Genomic DNA, 19,415 nt, shown 5'->3' on the forward strand with positions numbered 1-19,415 from the left:
TTTTTGAAAAATTATAAGATTTAAAGAAAATCTGTACTTGAGGGGCACCTGTGTGGCTCAGTTGGCTAAGCATCTGACTTAGGCTCAGGTCATGATCTTGAAGCTTGTGGGTTCAAGCCTTGCATCAGGGTCTTTGCTGTGAATGTGAAGCCAGCTTCATTTCCTGTCTCCCTCTGTCTGCCCTTCCTCAGCTCATGCTTTCTCTCTGTCTCAAAAATAATAAATAAAAACATCAATTTTTTTAAAGAATCTGTACTTGATAGGCAAATGTTAAACCTCACCATTAAAAGCAGGTCTACATTTTGTGGTTGAGTAATTCTTACTGAACTACAGATTTCCCCTCCATAAAACTCGGAAGTGTCATTTCCCTGTACATAGCTTCTTCCTTCCAGACCTTTAGAACTATGTGTCCGGTGCAGTGTACAATAGGTCATGTGACTATGAGCACCTAAACTATGAAATAAAATGTTTTAGAACTGTAAAATACAGACTGGATTTCAAAGTCTGAAAAATAATGTTAAGAAAATAAAAAGAAAAAATAATTATTAAATTGACTACATGCTGAAATACAGTGTTTGGGATGTATTGGTGAAATTATTTCATGTTTCTTTTTAATGTGGCTATGAGGAAATTTTTAATCTCTATTTCTGTATTGCCGTGAACGGCACTACTCTAGAATTTTGTTTCTGGTACTTATGAAATCCCTTTTGCTGGGGACAGTCAGAAAAGGACAAAACTAAGTGCTTAGAACCTGAACGAGAGGTAAGGAAATAACAGCAAGAAAGTCTTGTGACAAGTCAAGGAAATCAGGATAATTAGAACTCAGAACTGAGCTCCCGTGAGAGAGTTGGTTGCCGACATGGGCTGTGGATGAGGTTCTCACAGGCAGAGCCAAGGCTGTGTAATCAGCTGTGGTCTGGAAAGGGAATGTAAAACACACCACATGGCTGTGGAAAGCAGCGCAAATAAAAATTCCCCAGAATACCTTTCACATTGAAGTTGCTCTGGGACCTTACCAGAAATTGGCAATTCATAAAATAGGTCAGACAATTGGACGGAGTGTCAGCTCTGAAGGGAAGGACTCTTCCTACGGCAACACGACAATCTGATTTTAGAAGCATTTCGGGAAATTTTCAGAGCAGGAGCTCTTACCATTTTCTAGCAGGAAAGGCATAGAAAGTGTACAGATCTCTGATTTCTGTATTATTCTGTGTATAGAAAGATACTGATTTCTTTTGTGTTTCAGCATACTGTCAATACAGCTTTATTTTGTGAATGTAAAAATATTCATAAGGAATTTTGTGAAGTCACTTAGCCTATAGCTGTCACAAGACTACTTTCCATAAGATTTTAAGTTTCTTAACCATGACTTCTACAACGAGGCATACCAGGAACTTAACCCTTCAGGCTGGGAAGGAACTATTCTTTCACTACTTAGTGTTATTGATCACTGCTGTTTTAGGATTCTTTTTTATGGAAACACGAGTCTTACTATACTTTTTATCAGTAAAATTATAATACATCCTCCCCTGAACATGGCGAGAAGATCATCTTCATCCCTCCCCACTGCCCCAATTCTCAAATATACCCAGGCAGATCTTGAAAGAGTAAAGTCACCATTTGTGTTGGAATTCCCAATTCACATCACCAAGAGATCTGTACCCTCTAAGTCTACAAAGCTGTCTGCCTTTACATTTCCTCTTCAAATTCACAGAGCAGAAAACAACCAGAAAGTTTCCAGGGGCCAACTCCCCAGCTGCCCTCCACTCCTCCCTCCCTTCCTGACTCCATCAGATCTACCCAGGCCCAGGGCTAATATTTGAAACTGTTGAGAGATACAACAAACCGTATGTGCAATGATTAAAATTCAGAAATTAAATCAGGAGCTAATTGGTTACCTTTTGAAGAAATGTTTCTCTTAAAAATGGGGTGTGGGGGTATCATAAAGAATCCTATTATATTTGAAATAGGATGCAACTTGCAAAATATTTTTTCTGATTGACACATAGTCACTATGGCATGGTAGCAGAGGGCCTCAAAATTGGAGCGTGATCCCCAGTTTTGTTTTGTACCAATTGTCATGTTAAGGAAATCATTTTTTCTAAATCTGTTTTTTAAAATGCAGATGAGGTAGATAATCATATCTACCTCAAATATTTGTTGGGCAAGTGAAGGATTTGAAAGTATTCCGTAAAATCTAAGCTTGATAGCAGGGATTCTCCACCTGAGAATTTCTAAAAAGCACTGCGTGCAACCCCCACCCCAGGCCACTTGCATCACAGCTCCTGAGCAGCGGAGTCTTAAATCTCCCCAGGCGATTCTAATCTGTATTTAAGGCTGAGAAATGCTACTCCATTAAAGAAGCTCTTAATGTTAGCTGTTTACTGGATCACCTGGAGTCTGGAGAGCTTCCAAAAATATTGCTGCACAGGACCCTCCCCCTCAGAGAGTCTGAGGTAATTGGCCTGGGGTGCCGGGGGGATGGGGAGTTTTACAAGCTGCCCAGGCCGTTCTTTGCACAGCCCAGCTTCAGAGCCGCTAGTTAGAAGACCCTCTCAAGAATTACTTTGTCCACTTACCACAGCGTGATAAAAATTTGAAGAGAATCTAGAGAACTTAAAAGACTTTTAAAAAAATCAATTAAAGTCTTAAAAAATCAGCTAAAAAAATACTCCCAACTTTTTGTTAAGAAACTATGGCAGGGAATGTCTTCTAAGCTGGATCCTTCTTGAGTCCCTCATATGCCATGTTCTTATTTCCTCTTGCTGTCGTTTTCAATAGAATCAAGGCTAGAGATTCCATGGACTTTGGCATTGTATCCTTGTTCTATGGCCTCTACTATGGGATAATGGGGAGAGATTTTGCAGAGATCTGTTCGGATTATATGGCTTCTACTATAGGGGTAAGTGTTGCTTTCATTCTCTGACACTACTATGGTGCATGGAGAAATGGTCTCTTCTTACACATTGGCATCCATTTTCGGAAATCGAGAACTGCTCCCTGATTTGCCTTGCATCAAAAATTATCTTTGCTAATTGATTAGAAAATATACTTCCCATTTATATAAAGTTGTTGGGAAATAAGCCTGCCTGCCTTCCTTCCTTCCTTTCTTTCTTTCCAAGTAATACCTAGCCCAATGTGGGGCTCAAACTCACAACCCTGAAATCAAGAGTCATATGGTCTACTAACAGCCAACCAGGTACCCCAAAAGGCATCTTTTTAAATACAATAATTATTTGGGAGTCGCCTGGGTGGCTTGGTCAGTTAAGCAACCCACTCTTGATATGGGCTCAGGTTGTGATCTCTAGGTCATGAGATCAAGCTCCACATACAGCTTTGCACTGAGCACAGAACCTGCTTGGAATTCTCTCTCTCCCTCTCTCTCCACCCCTCCCCTGCTCATGCACACATGCTCTAAATAAATAAGTAAATATTTAAAAATAACTATTATTTGGAAGTAACCATCTCTAGCATACTCCAGTTGCCAACATTGAAAGGATCAGTAAAAATTAAATAATGACAAAAACCTTTATATATGCCTAACACAGAAAGTCCTATTTCATGCACATAAAGCACATAATGATCAGTATCATTAGATAGCATTAGAAGAAGTAGGAGAAACAAAACTGTGCTAAATGTATTCTGACTGTATATTGGTCTCTGGGATTTCAAAAATATCCCTAACAGCTTTTTCTTAAACCCTCTTAAGATTAAACCTCCAAATAGACATACTTGCTGGTTAGATGGATTTCAGGTTCAGATATTAGGAACATTCATCTATGTCTGACACATCACATCTCATAAAGACTTACAAACCAGGGGCTTCAGGGACGACCTGGTTGTTTCAGGAACTCCATGTCTCTGTCCTCTACCAGCCTATTGGTCACAGCAGATACAAAATGGACAAGCTAGTGTGGATGGCAAGGGAAGAGTGTAATTCAGACTATTCTTCTCTCTATCTGTTTATGAGGCAAGACTAAATAGACTGACCTTGACCATCCCTACCCAGTCTGCCCTTCTCCATCTCTGTAGGCTCTATCTTACTCTTTTCCTATAGTCTGGAATCTGACTTCTGTCATGACATGCTGGAACAGGATACCTTTTGGAATTCCCCTGCCATGTGTCATCTATGGGATAACTGCCTTTTATATAATGTTTAAGGTGAGCAAAGGAGAGAGCATTCCCACTCCTAGTTCCTCCAGCAAAAGACAGAAGCCATACTCCTTAAAACATTCCCAAAGCCTCTTGTACTTATTTATAGACAGGAGAGGGAGAGAAGAGTTGTGTGTCCTTTGTTCTCCAGTGGATCAGAGAGAAGAGACTCAATCTCACAAGACAAGTTTTTAAGCACCAATTTTCTGGAGACTTCTCACCTGATCCCACCCCACCAGTCTTCAACTCCTTGTCATCCTCTGTCATCTTAACTCCATCTACCAAATACATAAAAGCCACGGCTTCAAGCCATTGGCACAGCCCCCAGTGACTTGAACTGATGGAGTGAGTGAGTGAGTGAGTGCGTGAGTGAGTGCGTGAGTGCGTGAGTGAGTGAGTGAGTGTGTGTGTGTGTGTGTGTGTGTGTGTGTGTGTGACAGAGGTAAGGAGGAAGCAAAGAAGGAGAAATTTCCATTCTCACACCGGTACCTAAGCCCCACCCCAGACTAATTAAGTCAGACTCTCTGGGAGTGGAGCCAATGCATCTGCTTTGTTTTAAAAGCTCCTCAGGAAAAGGAATGAGCTATGAAGCCATGCAAAGCCATGGGTGAATTGTAAATACATATAGCTAAGTGAAAGAAGGCAGTCAGAAAAGGGTACATGTTATATGATTCCATTTATATGACATTTTTGGAAGGGCACAACTATGGAGATGGGAAACGGATCGGGGTTTAGGGAGAAAGCAGAGCTGAATAGTGAGGTACAGAGAATTTGTTAAGGCAGTGAAATTATTCTCTATGACACTGTAATGGTAAATACATGACACTATGTATTTGTCAAAATCAATAGGACTTTGTAGCAGAAAGGGTGTAACGATGTGTAAAAGTCCGAAAAATCATTTAGGATGTGAGAGAATGCCAGGACAGAATGTAGACTGTGACAGATAAACTAACTGTATTACAAATGCATGAAATAACCACGCTGAAGGGAGCAGGAGAAGAAAGTGCTTTGAAATAAGATCTAAGATTAAAGGCAAAGGAACTGAACATAGCAATGTACTCTAGTTCATAAAGTGCTTTCTCTCAGGGCTGTGAGCTAACAATTCTGATACTGCTGGACATGCATTCTGGAACTGAACAACTCAGTACATGTTGAACCATAGTGGGAACTATGTTTCTCACCCTCAGAAGGTTATAGACATGCAAGAAGAGAAGGCTAGAATGATACATATAGTAAAGGATAGAGTTAAAGACATCAGTCTGAACTCATGTTTAGCTTAATATAGATTATATGTATTTTAATATAGATATGGATACATATAGGAACATCTATTGCTATGTTATACACAGGGGTTAGTATATACAGATGTATTTCCTTGTTCTGTTAGCTAAGAAGCCTAGAAGCAGTGACACCCCAGTAGCAGTGAGCACACCTAGTGTCCAGATCTTTTCCAATGCTTTTCTACAAGAAAAGGCACCAGGGTTCCTTAGAGAAATGGTTGATTCTAGGTCTTGGTAGGGAAAATACAAATGAGCCCGGAGTGCCTTGTGCTGCCAGAAGTTAAGGATGTGCTCAAAACAAGCAAACAGACAAACCAAAAACCCACAATGATGGGGTAAGTCAAAGAGATACGAAGCCAACTGAAAAAGCTCCCAGTGGTCAAAGCTGGAACAATCTGTACAACAAAATAGTAGCAGTAGTAGTAATAGTAGTAGTAGTAGTAATAGTAGTAGTAGTAGTAATAGTAGCAGTAGTAGTAATAGTAGTAGTAGTAGTAATAGTAGTAGTAGTAGTAGTAATAGTGATAGCAGCAGCAGCAGCAGCACTGGGTTATAACCCAAAGTATAAAATAAATATCATGAGTCTATATTGATATAAATGAATGAATAAATGAATGAATGGGGGAGGATAGACAAATCTCTTATGCAGAAGAAGTCCACATAATTTATGTAGATACTCCAACCTTAAGAAGGTTATATAGTTAAGTTTTCTGGGTCAACTTGGGTAGGCTGTAATGCTCAATTGTTTGATCAAACACCTGTCTAGATACACACCCTATCAGTTCCTTTCCTCTGGAGAAGCCTCACTGATACTGAGGTAGAGCATAACTCTCCTTCCTTATAAATGGGCTGCTCTTTGCGATTTCCTTCCAAAGAGTAGAGATTAGAAAGGAATAAGATAAAGAGTCACTTTATAGTAGAGAAACCTGACAAACACTGCATCACAGCAGTGATATTAACACTGCCAAGTTTGATATTAACAGTGTTGAGTCTGATAGCATGTACCATTGCTACGGTGTGAGAAGAATGTTATCTTTCTCTCTGAAACCCATAACCTCAGCATAATCAAGAGAAAAACATCAGCTAAATTCTCATTAAGGGATATTCCACAAAATACTCCCCCAAACTGTTAAAGTCATATAAAAAAAAAAAGTGAAATCTGAGAAACCACCATAGCCAACAGGAGCCTAAGGAAACATAACAACTAAGTGGTATCCTGACTGGGATTCTGGAACGGAAAAAGGACATTCATTTTTTAAAAATCTAACCTGAATAGGGGTGCCTGGGTGGCTCAGTCAGTTAGGCATCTGACTTTGGCTCAGGTGATGATCTCACTCCTCATGAGTTTGAGCTTCGTGTTGGGCTCTGTGCCAACAGCACAGAGCCTAGAGCCTGCTTCAGATTGTGGGTCTCCTTCTCTCGCTCTCTGCCCCTCCCCCACCCACACTCTGTCTTTCTCCCTCTCTCAAATATAAAATAAAACATAAAAAAATTTTAATCTAACTTGAATAAAGTATGTATTTTGTTTCATAATAAGTGTCATTGTTGGTTCATTGGTTGTGACAACGATACCATACTAATGTAAGATGGTCATAATAGGGGAAATGGGTGTAAGGAATATGGGGGCTTGTACTATCTTCATATCTTTCCTTTACATATAAAAAAATAATTATTTATTTTAAAAAACAGCTTCTTGGGGATTCTAATGTGCTGCTAATATTGGAATCACCCTTCATCTGCAGCACTGGAAAGATGCAGGCATCCCTGGTTAGAATTCTGAAAGCATTGCTGCCTCCCATCACATGGGAAGTAAACAGTATAGAGACGCCCTAGCTTACTCCAGATCTATGCATCAGGGTCTCCAGAACAAAAGAAAGGGTCAGGCGATGGGTAAGCTTAAAAAGCTTCCTGGGTGACTCTGAACTACAGCCCTGGATAAAAACCTTGCCTCTTGAAGGATTCCTTAATGGGGAGGTTAAATTGGAAGTTATAATTAGCAATGTATTCTAGGTCCATTTAGAGTTCAGTGGGTTTTTTCCTGGAAACCCTAACCACACTAACACGTTTCTATGGGAAAAAGTGTTTCAAGTTCTAAATCAATGAAGCAGCAGAGGAGACTCTATGTCCCAGAGCCTGGAAGTGGCGTTCTGTATTCAGAGAATGAATGGTACATGCTCTCCGTTCTAACAGTGCTCTGTGCATCTCCCCCAACAGTTCTACAGTGGCAGTGGGATGCCCACAAGGAGCTTGTCAGACAATGTCTGCGCCGTCTGTGGGCAGAAGATCATTGTGGAGCTCAATGAAGAAGGGCTCATTGAGAACACCTACCAGCTCTCATGCAATCATGTGTATCCTTTTCACAGGAAACCATCGGGCTTCATCAATAACCCGTGTTGGTCACGGCAAGTCAGGGAGCACGGTCTCATACCTTCCTCCCTCTTCTTGGCCCCACCTCCTCTGTCTTGCTCAGCCCCCATCCCAACCCCCAGGTCTTCATCCTCCGCCATCTCTCTTGCTGAGATTTTCTGGTAACCCTGCTAACTATTGAACTGCTAATTTAGAGGAACCTCTTCTGCCAATAATTTTCTTTGTAAAAATGGATCTTCGTGACACACGGACAGAAAGGCTGTAGCGTCTGTACAAGACGCTGGCTGGGAAAGTCGGCAAAGCCATAAGTAACAGACAGCCAAGAAGGACCTAGGAGAGAAGGTGTGGGTGTGAGGAAGAGTGGAGTTCAGGTTCAAGGAGGAACTCAGGGCATTCCACAAGGAGCCTCTGTCTGAATCGCATAGGACTGAAACAAAAAGTGTGCTTTGCCTGGAAATAATCCTAGGAACTTACTTGTGTCAACAGTGGTAGGTTTCAGCTCTGGTCTTGGAAAGAAGATAATGCCGCAGGCAGCAGGACATGTCAGATCACAAAAGGAGGGACCAAAACTTGACAATCTAGTTCTTGAACCATTTGGCTCCTCTGTCTGTGAGTTCTGACCCAAACGGCTGGTGGATGTTTAGGTGTTAGGATCCAGACAAGCCTAGGCCTGGAAACCAGATTCTCTGGGAATTCCAGTAACTGTTGAGGAAGACCTCAACATGCGGAAAGATCTAGGATCAAGAGTCCTAAATACATAACTCTGGATACCAAAGTTGTGTTTGGGTTGGCCGACAATTGTTATTTTAATTCTCTCCTAAAAATAGGGGAAAAGAGGGTATCATTTATCTTTATTTTACAGAACAATATCAATTTTATAGCATTGCTCTACACTCAGTTCAAACCTCTGGCATTATGATGTGGTTCAACCATCTGTCTTTTGCCTCTGAAGCCCACCTAACTTAGTAATACTCTAGATGTGCAGTGCCTATGATTCCATTTATTCAATGCTGAGAGTTAAAAAATGGAGTCAATGCATCTGAAATGTAATAGGAGACCTTCTCCTGATATTTAAGCCTTACCATTTTAAGGTAAGAAACACAAAAATATCCCACATGGAGTTCATGGTGGTTTTCCAGTGTGGTACCTTTCCCAAAAAAACTATCCTGTTTGGTAGAAAGTTTCCAAGTCTAGCCCTAGTTTTAAATATGATTTACTTGGATCAGAGGCCCTTCTGCAATTTGCAAGGGGAAATATTTTCTCCCTCCACCTTTAAAAGCCCTTAAGGATTGTTGTTGTACATGTGTGCATATGAAATCTAAAATGTAGTTACTTTTAAATTTGCTTTGCAGGAAGTATTGTTAGTGGCCCGTTTTAGCATGAGTCATATTAGCAAGGAGTGGGCAAATGTGAGTCATATTGACAAGGTGGGGCCGGGGAAGAAATCTGAGTATCGCTCTGTAGCATCTCTCCCAGCTTGGGGACTTTTCAGCATCGATACTTTGAATAGGAGAGAGAATATTAAAGAGGACATGGACATTTCAGTGCTGGCTTTGTGACACCTGCACGCTATACCTCTCTGGAAGATGAGGCCATACTCCAGCACTTTTGAATAAAAGGTTATAAGGGTTTTGGTTTAAAATCTTTGTTATAATGTGGTGCCTGGGTGGCTCAGTCAGTTAAGCGTCTGACTTTGGCTCAGGTCATGGTCTCATGGTTCATGGATTCGAGCTCTGCATCAGGCTTTGTGCTGACAGCTTGAAGCCTGGAGCCTGCTTCAGATTCTGTGTCTCCCCCTCTCTCTCTGCCCCTCCTCCATTCATGCTCACTCTCTGTCATGCTATCTCTCTCTCTCTCTCAAAAATAAACAAACATTAAAAAACTTGTAATAAAATCTTTGTTTAATACACACTTTATGTTAATCCAAGCCTATTGCAAAAGTCACTCAATTCCAAAAATGTAAAATAGTGGAAACAGTTTCATACAGATCTAATATTGAGGAATTATAGACACGGCCTTGACTGCTCTACACTCCCATTTATTAGGGAGAAGACTTCTACATCATTGCTGTTCACATGGACCTGTAGCAGGCTAGTCAGAAAATCATGTGATTGTGATTCAAAAAGCCACATTGGGATCAAGAACTGTAGAAATAAACATATCAATAGGATGGATCTCATTACTGTTAATCATTTTGCCCAAATCTACAATGTTGTGAAATCGGAGAAAATATATTTGCAAAAGTAGTTGGTTTTGCATGATTCATTCAAATGTTTATTTAATAAATAGGCACATAGGCACTGCTTAAGGTGCTAAGTACAGGGAAGAATGAGACCTGGGCCCACAGGCGCCATGTGGTCTGAGAGAGACATGGGTGTACACAGAATGTCATAATACAGTGTGATATGAGCTCTAATAGAATCAATTCCTTGGTCCTGGGGGAAAACACGGGATTTGTTCTCAACTTTGGGGGCAAAGGGCGAAGCCCTCCAGACAGGGCAATATATACAAATGAATTTATAAATGCCTAGTGTTTCAGAATTTTACTAGGTTTATATTCTATTAAAAATAAATGGCTCATTATCAGTAATTTTAAAAACTTGAGATAAGACTTATGAAGCTAATAGAAATCTCCATAAATGTATGGTTTATGACTACAAGTAACTTAAGCTTGTCTAGGTGCCTAAGACAAGTGTGATTACACAGTAGGTAATGGGTCATGCACAAAAAGTAGAACAGGGAAATGCTATGGTAAATGCAAGAGAAATGCACAATCAGCAAAGCAGGGAGATGCGTTAATACAGTGTGATGTTTACATAAAATATTACTGTAAAAAAGCGCCTTCATATTCTTTTTTTTAATCTTCATTTATTTTTGAGAGAGAGAGAGAGAGAGACAGAATGCGAGCAGGGGAGAAACAGAGAGAGGGAGACACATAATCCGAAGCAGATTTCAGGCCCTGAGCTGTCTCCACATTGCCCAATGCGGGCCTTGAACCGGAAAACCACAAGACCATGACCTGAGAAGAAATCAGATGCTTAACCAACTGAGCCACCCAAGCACTCCATCACTTTCATATTCTTTATCTAATTTAATTATTCGGAGGATCAAGTGCAGCAAGAACAACAAAGGCCAAGAAGCTATGCAAACTTCTCAAGTTCCTAAAGCTATCACACCTCTTAACTGCAAATTCATAGTCCTGGGGTTCCATTGTCCTACAGAACCTTCCTGAAAGAGTGATGTGCACAATCAAGTCATGACTGACTGCCATTCTTACCCTCTACTTCATCCTACAGATGGGATCATTTCCATTATGCCATCATGAAGCAGACCTTGCCTCTTAATATCTAGAAACTTCCCTAACAAGATGCCTAAGCTTTCACGAATTCTGCATCCGAGGTTGGTGTATAGTTGGCAAAAAGCAGACTTGCCCTTATTGCAAAGAGAAGGTTGATTTGAAGAGGATGATCAGTAACCCGTATCCTTTAAGAAAAAAAAAGTTGTGAAATATTATCTTAAATGTTTCTGTTAATGCAGTCTTTAAATATTCATTATCTTCATTACAGTTTTAGATGAAAGCTTTGTTTTCCCCTATTTATTTCAAAATGACCTATTGGTCTCTCTTCTCCCCAGTGTCTATGTTACTACTCTGGGTAGGAACTTAAGTGCCAAAAAAAAAATACATTATACTCTTTATAGTCCATATATTCCACTGTAAGGGCTTTACTGGAAATGTGATGGGATATTGCAAGAGAGGGGTAAATATATGGAAGGATTAGATAGATGATAGATCTATAAGTAGATGATGGATGGATGGTGGATGGGTAGCTGGATAGGTAGGCAGACAGATGGATGACAGGTAATGGGTGGATGGGATGAGTGGGTGGGTAGATAAATATATAGACTAGAAATGAAATTTTAAAAACCCCAAATGTGAACTAGTATATAAAAAAAGTATTTTTACAATGGAGTACTATATGGCAATGAGGAAGAATGAAATCTGGCCATTTGTAGCAAAGTGGATGGACCTCGAGGGTGTCACGCTAAGCAAAATAAGTCAGGCGGAGAAGGACAGATACCATATGTTTGCACTCATAGGTCTAACAGGAGAAACCTAACAGAGGACCATAGGGAGGGGAAGGGGGAAAGAGAGCTGGGGAGAGGGAGGGACACAAATCATGAGAGACTATTGAATACTGAAAACAAACCATGGACTGAAAGTAGAGGGGGAGGGAGGGAAGGGAGTGATGATCATGGTGGACGGCACTTGTGGGGAGAAGCACTGGGTGTTATATGGAAACCAATTTGAAAATAAACTACTAAAAAAATAAAAAATAAAAAAGTATTTTTAAGATATACTAAATGTTATTGTTTCCAGAACAATTAAAGTTATTTTCTCCCTGGATTTGGTCTTTTAAATTCCTTGCCATGCCTCATCTTGTCTTAGGCTAAACCCTAGTGATAGTAACATTGAAAGAAAATGAGGAACTACAGACAGCTTATGGCAGCAGCTAGGATTTTTATAGACACCAGAGTTCTCCAATTGAAGTCACAGGAAGCCTCAATGGCCCCATCTAGAACCGACTACAAAGACTTAGTCCTCAACCCCACTGGCTCAAGACCATAATACAGCAAAACCTCAGTTTGTAAGCATAATTCATGTGGAAACATGCTTGTCATCCAAACCACTTGGAATATCAAAGCAAATTTCAAGAACCATTGGCTCAGTTGTGATCATGTGACATTCAGCATCACATACTATGTATTGCAAGACAGGGCTTATTCATCAAGTTAAAGTTTATTAGAAACGTTTGCTCATCTTGAGGAACACTCACAGAACAAGTTGCTCGCAGTCCAAGGTCTTCCTGTATATCTCTTCCAGGGCGGGAAATGGGATTGAAACACAGCCCCACCGTAACCAGCCAACATTGAGAGGTTGGCATCAACCCGCCAAGTACTATCTCTTCTTATAAGAGACAGCCTTTCCATACTTTCTGTCTACCAGCCACCTAAATTTTACAATGCTGAAGGGAACCCCTCCCTTGTTCCCTCTCCCCTACTCTTCACCAACCTGAATGTACAGTTTGAACAATGGCTGGTGGCAGCAATGCCCGCACTTCTCTGAGGACTGCAAATCAAGGAAAGGTTTGCAATTAGGGCAGCAGAGGAGGGGACCCCATGGGTCTTTGTGTCTTAGGGCCATGCCACAGCGACAGAGAGGAAGCACCCCTGCAGCCACCAGCTCCATCTGTTCCCCCTCCTTCCAGTGCATCCCCTCTCCCTGAAGTTCCCTTCTGATATGAAGAGACCAAGTCCTGAACCGCTTTTGGTTAATAACGTATAAACTAAAATATATATATCTTTGTTATAACATTGGTGATAATATGATCATAAATGTCATCTTAAATGCTCATTTAAATAACAAAGGACAGGGGCACCTGGGTGGCTCAGTCAGGTGAGCATCCAACTTTGGCTCAGGTCATGACCTCACAGTTTGTGAGTTCAAGCCCCGCGTTGGATTCTGTGCTGACAGCTCAGAGCCTGGAGCCTCCTTCAGATTCTGTGTCTCGCCCTCTCTTGGCCCCTCCCCTGCTCATGCTCTGTCTCTCTCTGTCTCTCAATGATAAATAAAAACATTAAAAAATTTTTAGATAACAAAGGACAATTGGTTACTCCATACAGTCTTGAGAAGATGAACTTTTGAATATTACATGTACTCCTTTTATTGAGACTCAGTAAAAAGAAAAACTTTTTGGGAAATATTTGTCTTTATGTGTGCAACGCTGCTATCAGAGATATTATGTATTAAATAAATGCCCTTAGCACAATTTATCAAAGAAACCAGGAAAAAGTATATATTATCTGTGATGGTTTTCTTTTCAATACACAGTGAGTTACCAAGGCTGGTTTGGCTCACTTCCAGAAGCTTCCATGATCCTTGGTTTTCCAGTATCGTCATCCCCTCTTCCTTTCTCTTTTAGTATATGACCCTTGCCTTTTATTCTTGTTTTTTAAATTTTTTTTAACATTTATTTATTTTTGAGAGACAGAGAGACACATGTCATGAGCAGGGGAGGGGCAGACAGAGGGAGATACAGAATCAGAAGCAGGCTCCAGGCTCTGAGCTGTCAGCACAGAGCCTGATTTGGGGCTCGAACCCACGAACTGTGAGATCATGACCTGAGCCGAAGTTGGAGGCTTAATCAACTGAGCCACCTAGGCACCCCTATTCTTGTTTTGTAGTTTGACATTTTACCGTAAACTGTTTCAATTTATTGTTGGAAATTTGGTGTAATATAAATAGCAATGATAATCAAATGCTATAAAAATCACGTAAGGAGTTTTTAAATGAGCGCATAGAATTAACAAGAAAGGAAATACTCATTGCATTAGTATATTTGTAAATGATATTCACGAATATTTGTGCTACTTGGCTGTATATAGAGCAACCTCCTTAACTGAGATTTAGCTGGGAGCGCACACACTTTTTATACGGACAAATCCTGGACTGGCTTCGTTATCTGGTGGCCTGGCAACCTGTGGTGATCGGAATAGTTCAAGGCATTAATTATTCACTAGGGCTGGAATAGCACAGCAGACTCACTCCAGAAGGAACGTGTTGCATGTTGAAATATTTTTAAATCCTCGATCCTACATTTAATATCGATATTCTTGTTTTTAATTTCAGAGATGATCCCAAGAGTTTAGAGAACTGAGCCTTACATAAGGCAGTCTGTCTATGTGGAAAGAATTTGGAGAAAAGCTGAATATCAAAAGTTCAGGAAAAAAAAACAGAAGTAAAACTGATGAATCAGTGAAGTAGCGATTAATAAAAATTTATTGTGCAAAAAGATAGTTTGCAAACCAGGAGCACTCAGACCAAAACACAGAATGAGGCTCAGAGCTGTATGTTATAAAGCAGCCTATATATATAGTGTGGAGGCAGCGACTGTTTATTCTTCATGATGATTGGTTATGATACAGGAATTTTCGTAAACGAAAGGGAATTGGTTAGTGATCACCTCATCTCACTTTTGGGAGAATAATTTAAGGGTTGCTTATGATTTTCAGAGGTGTAAGCAAGAAGTGACCCTGGTCAAGTTAGCCTTGCTTGTCTTGCAAAATAAGCTAAATTCAGCTTCGTTCGTATGACTAACTTGGTTTTGTCAACTGAGGAAGTTTTCAAGTCTGGCCTCTGTTTGTATTTGGTTTTAACATGAACAACAGAATAAACAAATAGAGCATGCTTTGCATCTGTCCCTTTGTGATCATTTTCTAATCAATGCATGCAACACATTTGTTACAAACTGCCATGGACATCCTACCTCTAATTTGGCTGATAATGTACTTCTTACATACAACATTTAGTTACAACGGGTATCTTCTGATCAGTTCAACATCTTCAAAGAAGTAGGCAGAGTTGTTAAGCACTCTACAGTTCAGGGAGATAGTCTTCTCTGCCCCCTGTGCTGGTAACCACTTGGCAGCTTTGGAACCATAAAGCCCTTCTGCGTAGAGGGCGTTATTCCCAAAACGTCTAGCGCCAGGTGCCACAACCCACTCAAACGCACTTGACCCACCCGAGGGCTGCACTCAAATGCAGGAAAACCGCTCTCTTCTTTTGTACCACGCTGTTCACATGTACACATGCATGCATGCACACACGTGCACGCACACACACACACACATCTCTATTGCTATACTCTGCTTTTATTTTCTTCATAGCATTTATCAACACCTGAAACCATACCATACATTTGTTTGTTATTATCTGTCTTCCCTTCCATGAAAGCGGAGAATTTTATCTATTTGTTCCCTATTGTATCTCCAGCACTTGGAGCACACTGCCTGGATATAATAGGCACTCAGTAATTATTTGTTGAAAGAATGAATTAATCAAGCAGGAGGGGATAAAATTGATGGGATAGAAAAGAACAGTCCAAAGAATTAACTCAGGACAGATACACTAGCTCCCCAAATTAATCTGCTTTAAATTGCTGGTGAGTTGTTGAACAGCGACCGCCACATACCTATTATCAGACATCTCCTCGGCACACTTGAAGACATTACACTCATATAAAGAAGAAAGGAAACACACCTATTGTCAAAAACATAGGCAATGTTCTTAATGCTATTCAAAGTTTTATCACAGCTGTAATGAAAAAACTCACACTCGGATTTTTTTTTTTTTACCTGTTGGTAATTTTCCTTCTTGAAACTTCCCAATGCTCCGGTATTATGATTGGCCCACTGTCCAGATTGTGAGATTGAACTCTGGTTTATTTCTCTATCAGCAAATATTTCAAAAGTTCAATACTTATTACGTACCAGGCATGTGCAAGGATTATGGAGAGAAAACAAGATTCCTAAGCTTATAGTCTATTGACAAATAAAACACATCACTGTTGGATAAAGCACTGCCTAAAAGTGTTTTCTTCTATAAAAGGAGCCTTTACATTGACCTCTGATGCATTTCCCACTTATCTTTTATGGACAGCTACAGGAGCGCAGCCTTCAGAACCGTTTGGAATTCAGGGAGAATAAGCCAGTATGTGTCTGCATGGAATTCTGAATGACCAACAGAGTTCGGGAATGTTGGGTAATCACTAAACAAGCTCACACAAAACAATAAAGATGCCATTTCCTTCATAGTTTAGGCATTTAAAATCGAATCCCAATTTTGTGAATATGTATATATATGTGTTGAAAAAACTGTGGAGAGCTATACACTACACGTTACCGGCAGTCATCCCAAGGTGAAGCGGTAAGAGTGGATTCTTCCATCCTATGCTCTTATCTCATTTCCAAAATTTCTACAGTGAACAGGTTTAACATTTGAAATGAGAAAAATAAAAATTACTTTTATAGTATTACTTTAAATCTATCCCTTAACTATGAAGCGATTTCTATTGCTACTTAAATTATTGAAATTAAATCTACAGACCAAGTCTATATTAAATTTATCTGGTTCTCATGATAATTAACACTGTACTTAATGGAAGACATAGAGAAGTAAAGCAAATAGTCCATAATTACCTTTAGTTTCTGGAGCGTCTCGAGTTTTATCCTTCTGAACGTGTGCATTGTTTTTTTTGACTGGCTACTGTTTCCTCCTTTACACCTCCAAGGGGTTGGTATGAGAGAGAAGAAACACTGTGAGTTTCCCCAGGACTAAATAAAACCTGCTATGCACTAAATGAATTTATTTCTCTGGAATATTTTTCTACACACACACACACACACACACACACACACACACACACACACACGAGTCCTTTGTATCACTGCCAGTACCCATAAGAGGAAAATGTACATTTACAAACTATAATCTATAAGATGAATCACTTCTTGGGAAAAAAATTAATAGCTAATGTCTACCGGCTTCACCGTCACCCCACTCAAGCACCCATGGTTCCCGTTCTCAGAGGCTTGGTCCTTGTGCCACCCTCAAGCCCCCCAGAGGGAGTGGGAGCCACGGCGCATGCACCCAGTGGTTTACTTACACTGCTGTACATCCAGACCGCCATCATGCCCTATGGCGTAGACATCACTATTCCTATTCTAAGGGTAGGAAAATATTTGGGGGTCAGGTTAAGTGACTTGCCCAAAGATACACATCTACCGACCCAGGTTTTTCTTATTCCAGAGCTCAACTGAGCACACAAACCCAGGTCTGGCTATGAACCAAGCAGGTCAGGGACCCCCGGGTGGCTCAGTCAGCTAAGCATCCGACTCTTGATTTCTACTCAGGTCACGATCTTGCAGTTTGTGAGTTAGAGCCCCACGTGGAGCTCTGCGCAGACAGCGAAGAGGCTGCTTGGGATTTTCTTTCTCTCCCTCTCGCTCTCTGCCCCGCCCCCACTCACCTGCTCTCTCTCAATAAATAAACATTAAAAAAAAAAAAAAGAACTGAGCAGGTATAAGGAGATTTGCTTCCTTGCACATGTGGTTCCCAGCTTAAGAAATAATTTGTAGGGGAGCCTGGGTGGCTCAGTCGGTTAAGCCTCCGACTTCAGCTCAGGTCAGATCTCACATTCGTGGGTTCGGGCCCCACGTCAGGCTCTGTGCTGACAGCTAGCTCAGAGCCTGGAGCCTGCTTCCAGTTCTGTGTCTCCTTCTCTCTCTGCCCCTCCCCCTCTCATGCTCTGTCTCTCTCAGTATCAAAAATAAATAAAACATTTTTAAAAAAAAGAAATAATTTGTATTGAATCAGTAAATAGTTCTTAACTTAATTCATTTAATGCAATTAATGTAATGTAGTACTAACTCTAGATTATAAAATTAACATATGGAAGTATTATCTATCTTTCAAACTATTGTGTATCAAATGTGTTTTGAGTCATGTTGAGGAGTCGCTAGCTATATACCTGTTTAAAGATCTATTTTCTTCACATGTGCTTTTGTAAATGTTTAGAGGAAAAGAGAGCCTTTTTAGAATCAGAAACAAGACTTTTTCAGAAGAAAAAAGCAAGATGATGCAGGGAAAATGGATGAGAAGACCTTTAGTGTCTAGTTACTCTGGCTCTCAGACCCTCACCCAGAGGTAAAGGCTGAAGGAAGGCCAGAGTCAGGGACGTGGGAGGCTGCTTTCGTCATCTTCTACACTAGGTGTCTTATTTACATTTGACCCTTGAACAGCACAAATTAGAAATGCGCGGGTCCACTTATGCACAGATGTATGGTTTTCTGAATAACATGTTCTTTTCTCTAGCTGACTTTATTGTAAGAATACCACATATACATATAACATACAACATGTGTATTAATCGGCTGCTTATGTTATCAGTAAGGCTTCTAGTCAATGGTAGACTACTGGTAGTTAAGGTTTGGGAAGTCAAAATATACACAGATGTTGAGTGCGCAGGGGGAGGGGGTAAATCACTGCCCCTAACCCCTGCCTTGTTCAAGGTCAACTGTACTTCATTACCTTCATTTACACGGAAAGCCAGAAGTTACTATATTGTGTTATATATCCTTTCTCAAGTAACTATGACTGGAGAAACCTATCAAACACCCAGAAAGACAGACCCAGTTCATGGGAAAATACACCATCTAGGTATTTTGCATACTGTAAAGTTTCGTGGGGACTCAAGGAACTTCTTTCTAGGAACAGCAACAAGTTTGGCTGAATGCCCCAACCTTTTGTCTTGTTGTTGAGAGCAGTCACACAGTGAGTGGATAACTAAGGGGGGTAGAGAATGCCCTATGCAGACATGGATTAGTATCCTTGCAGAAAACTGACTGACACATTCATGGGAAATCTGTTCCTTTGTGCTATTTCCTAATGAACTAAGCTAATTGCTACAGATAATCCAGATGTCAATAATGGACTTAGATCATGATGATCTCACAGGATTAAAAAAAAGAACCAAGAAACATTTAATTTTCAATCAGGTAGTTTTTATAAAACAGCACTCTAGGGGCACCTGGGCAGCTCAGTAGGTTAAGCGTCTTGAGTTCAGCTCAGGTCATGATCTCACATGTTGTGAGTTCAAGCCCCATATCAGGCTCTGTGCTATCAGCAAAGAGCCTGCTTGGGACCCTCTCTCCCTCTCCCTGCCCCTCCCCCCTCCAAAAATAAATCATAAAACATTAAGAAAAACAGCACTCTAGACA

At 40.5% G+C, this 19,415-nt stretch overlaps 1 protein-coding gene across 1 annotated transcript in view; it reads left to right on the plus strand.

The window, feature by feature from the left end:
* The window catches only part of RNF175 (ring finger protein 175), a 34,591-nt gene extending 19,539 nt beyond the window's left edge, over positions 1-15,052 (plus strand). The window contains exons 6-9 of the mRNA XM_029950774.1: positions 2,718-2,902; positions 7,647-7,780; positions 11,176-11,277; positions 14,269-15,052. Of these exons, the coding sequence (XP_029806634.1) occupies positions 2,718-2,902; positions 7,647-7,780; positions 11,176-11,277; positions 14,269-14,389 (542 nt within the window). The 3' untranslated portion in view covers positions 14,390-15,052. The remainder of the gene's footprint in view (positions 1-2,717; positions 2,903-7,646; positions 7,781-11,175; positions 11,278-14,268) is intronic.
* The last annotated feature ends 4,363 nt before the right edge of the window (positions 15,053-19,415 follow it).

This window comes from Suricata suricatta, chromosome 1 (assembly GCF_006229205.1).
Source record: "Suricata suricatta isolate VVHF042 chromosome 1, meerkat_22Aug2017_6uvM2_HiC, whole genome shotgun sequence".
Lineage (NCBI taxonomy): Eukaryota > Metazoa > Chordata > Mammalia > Carnivora > Herpestidae > Suricata > Suricata suricatta.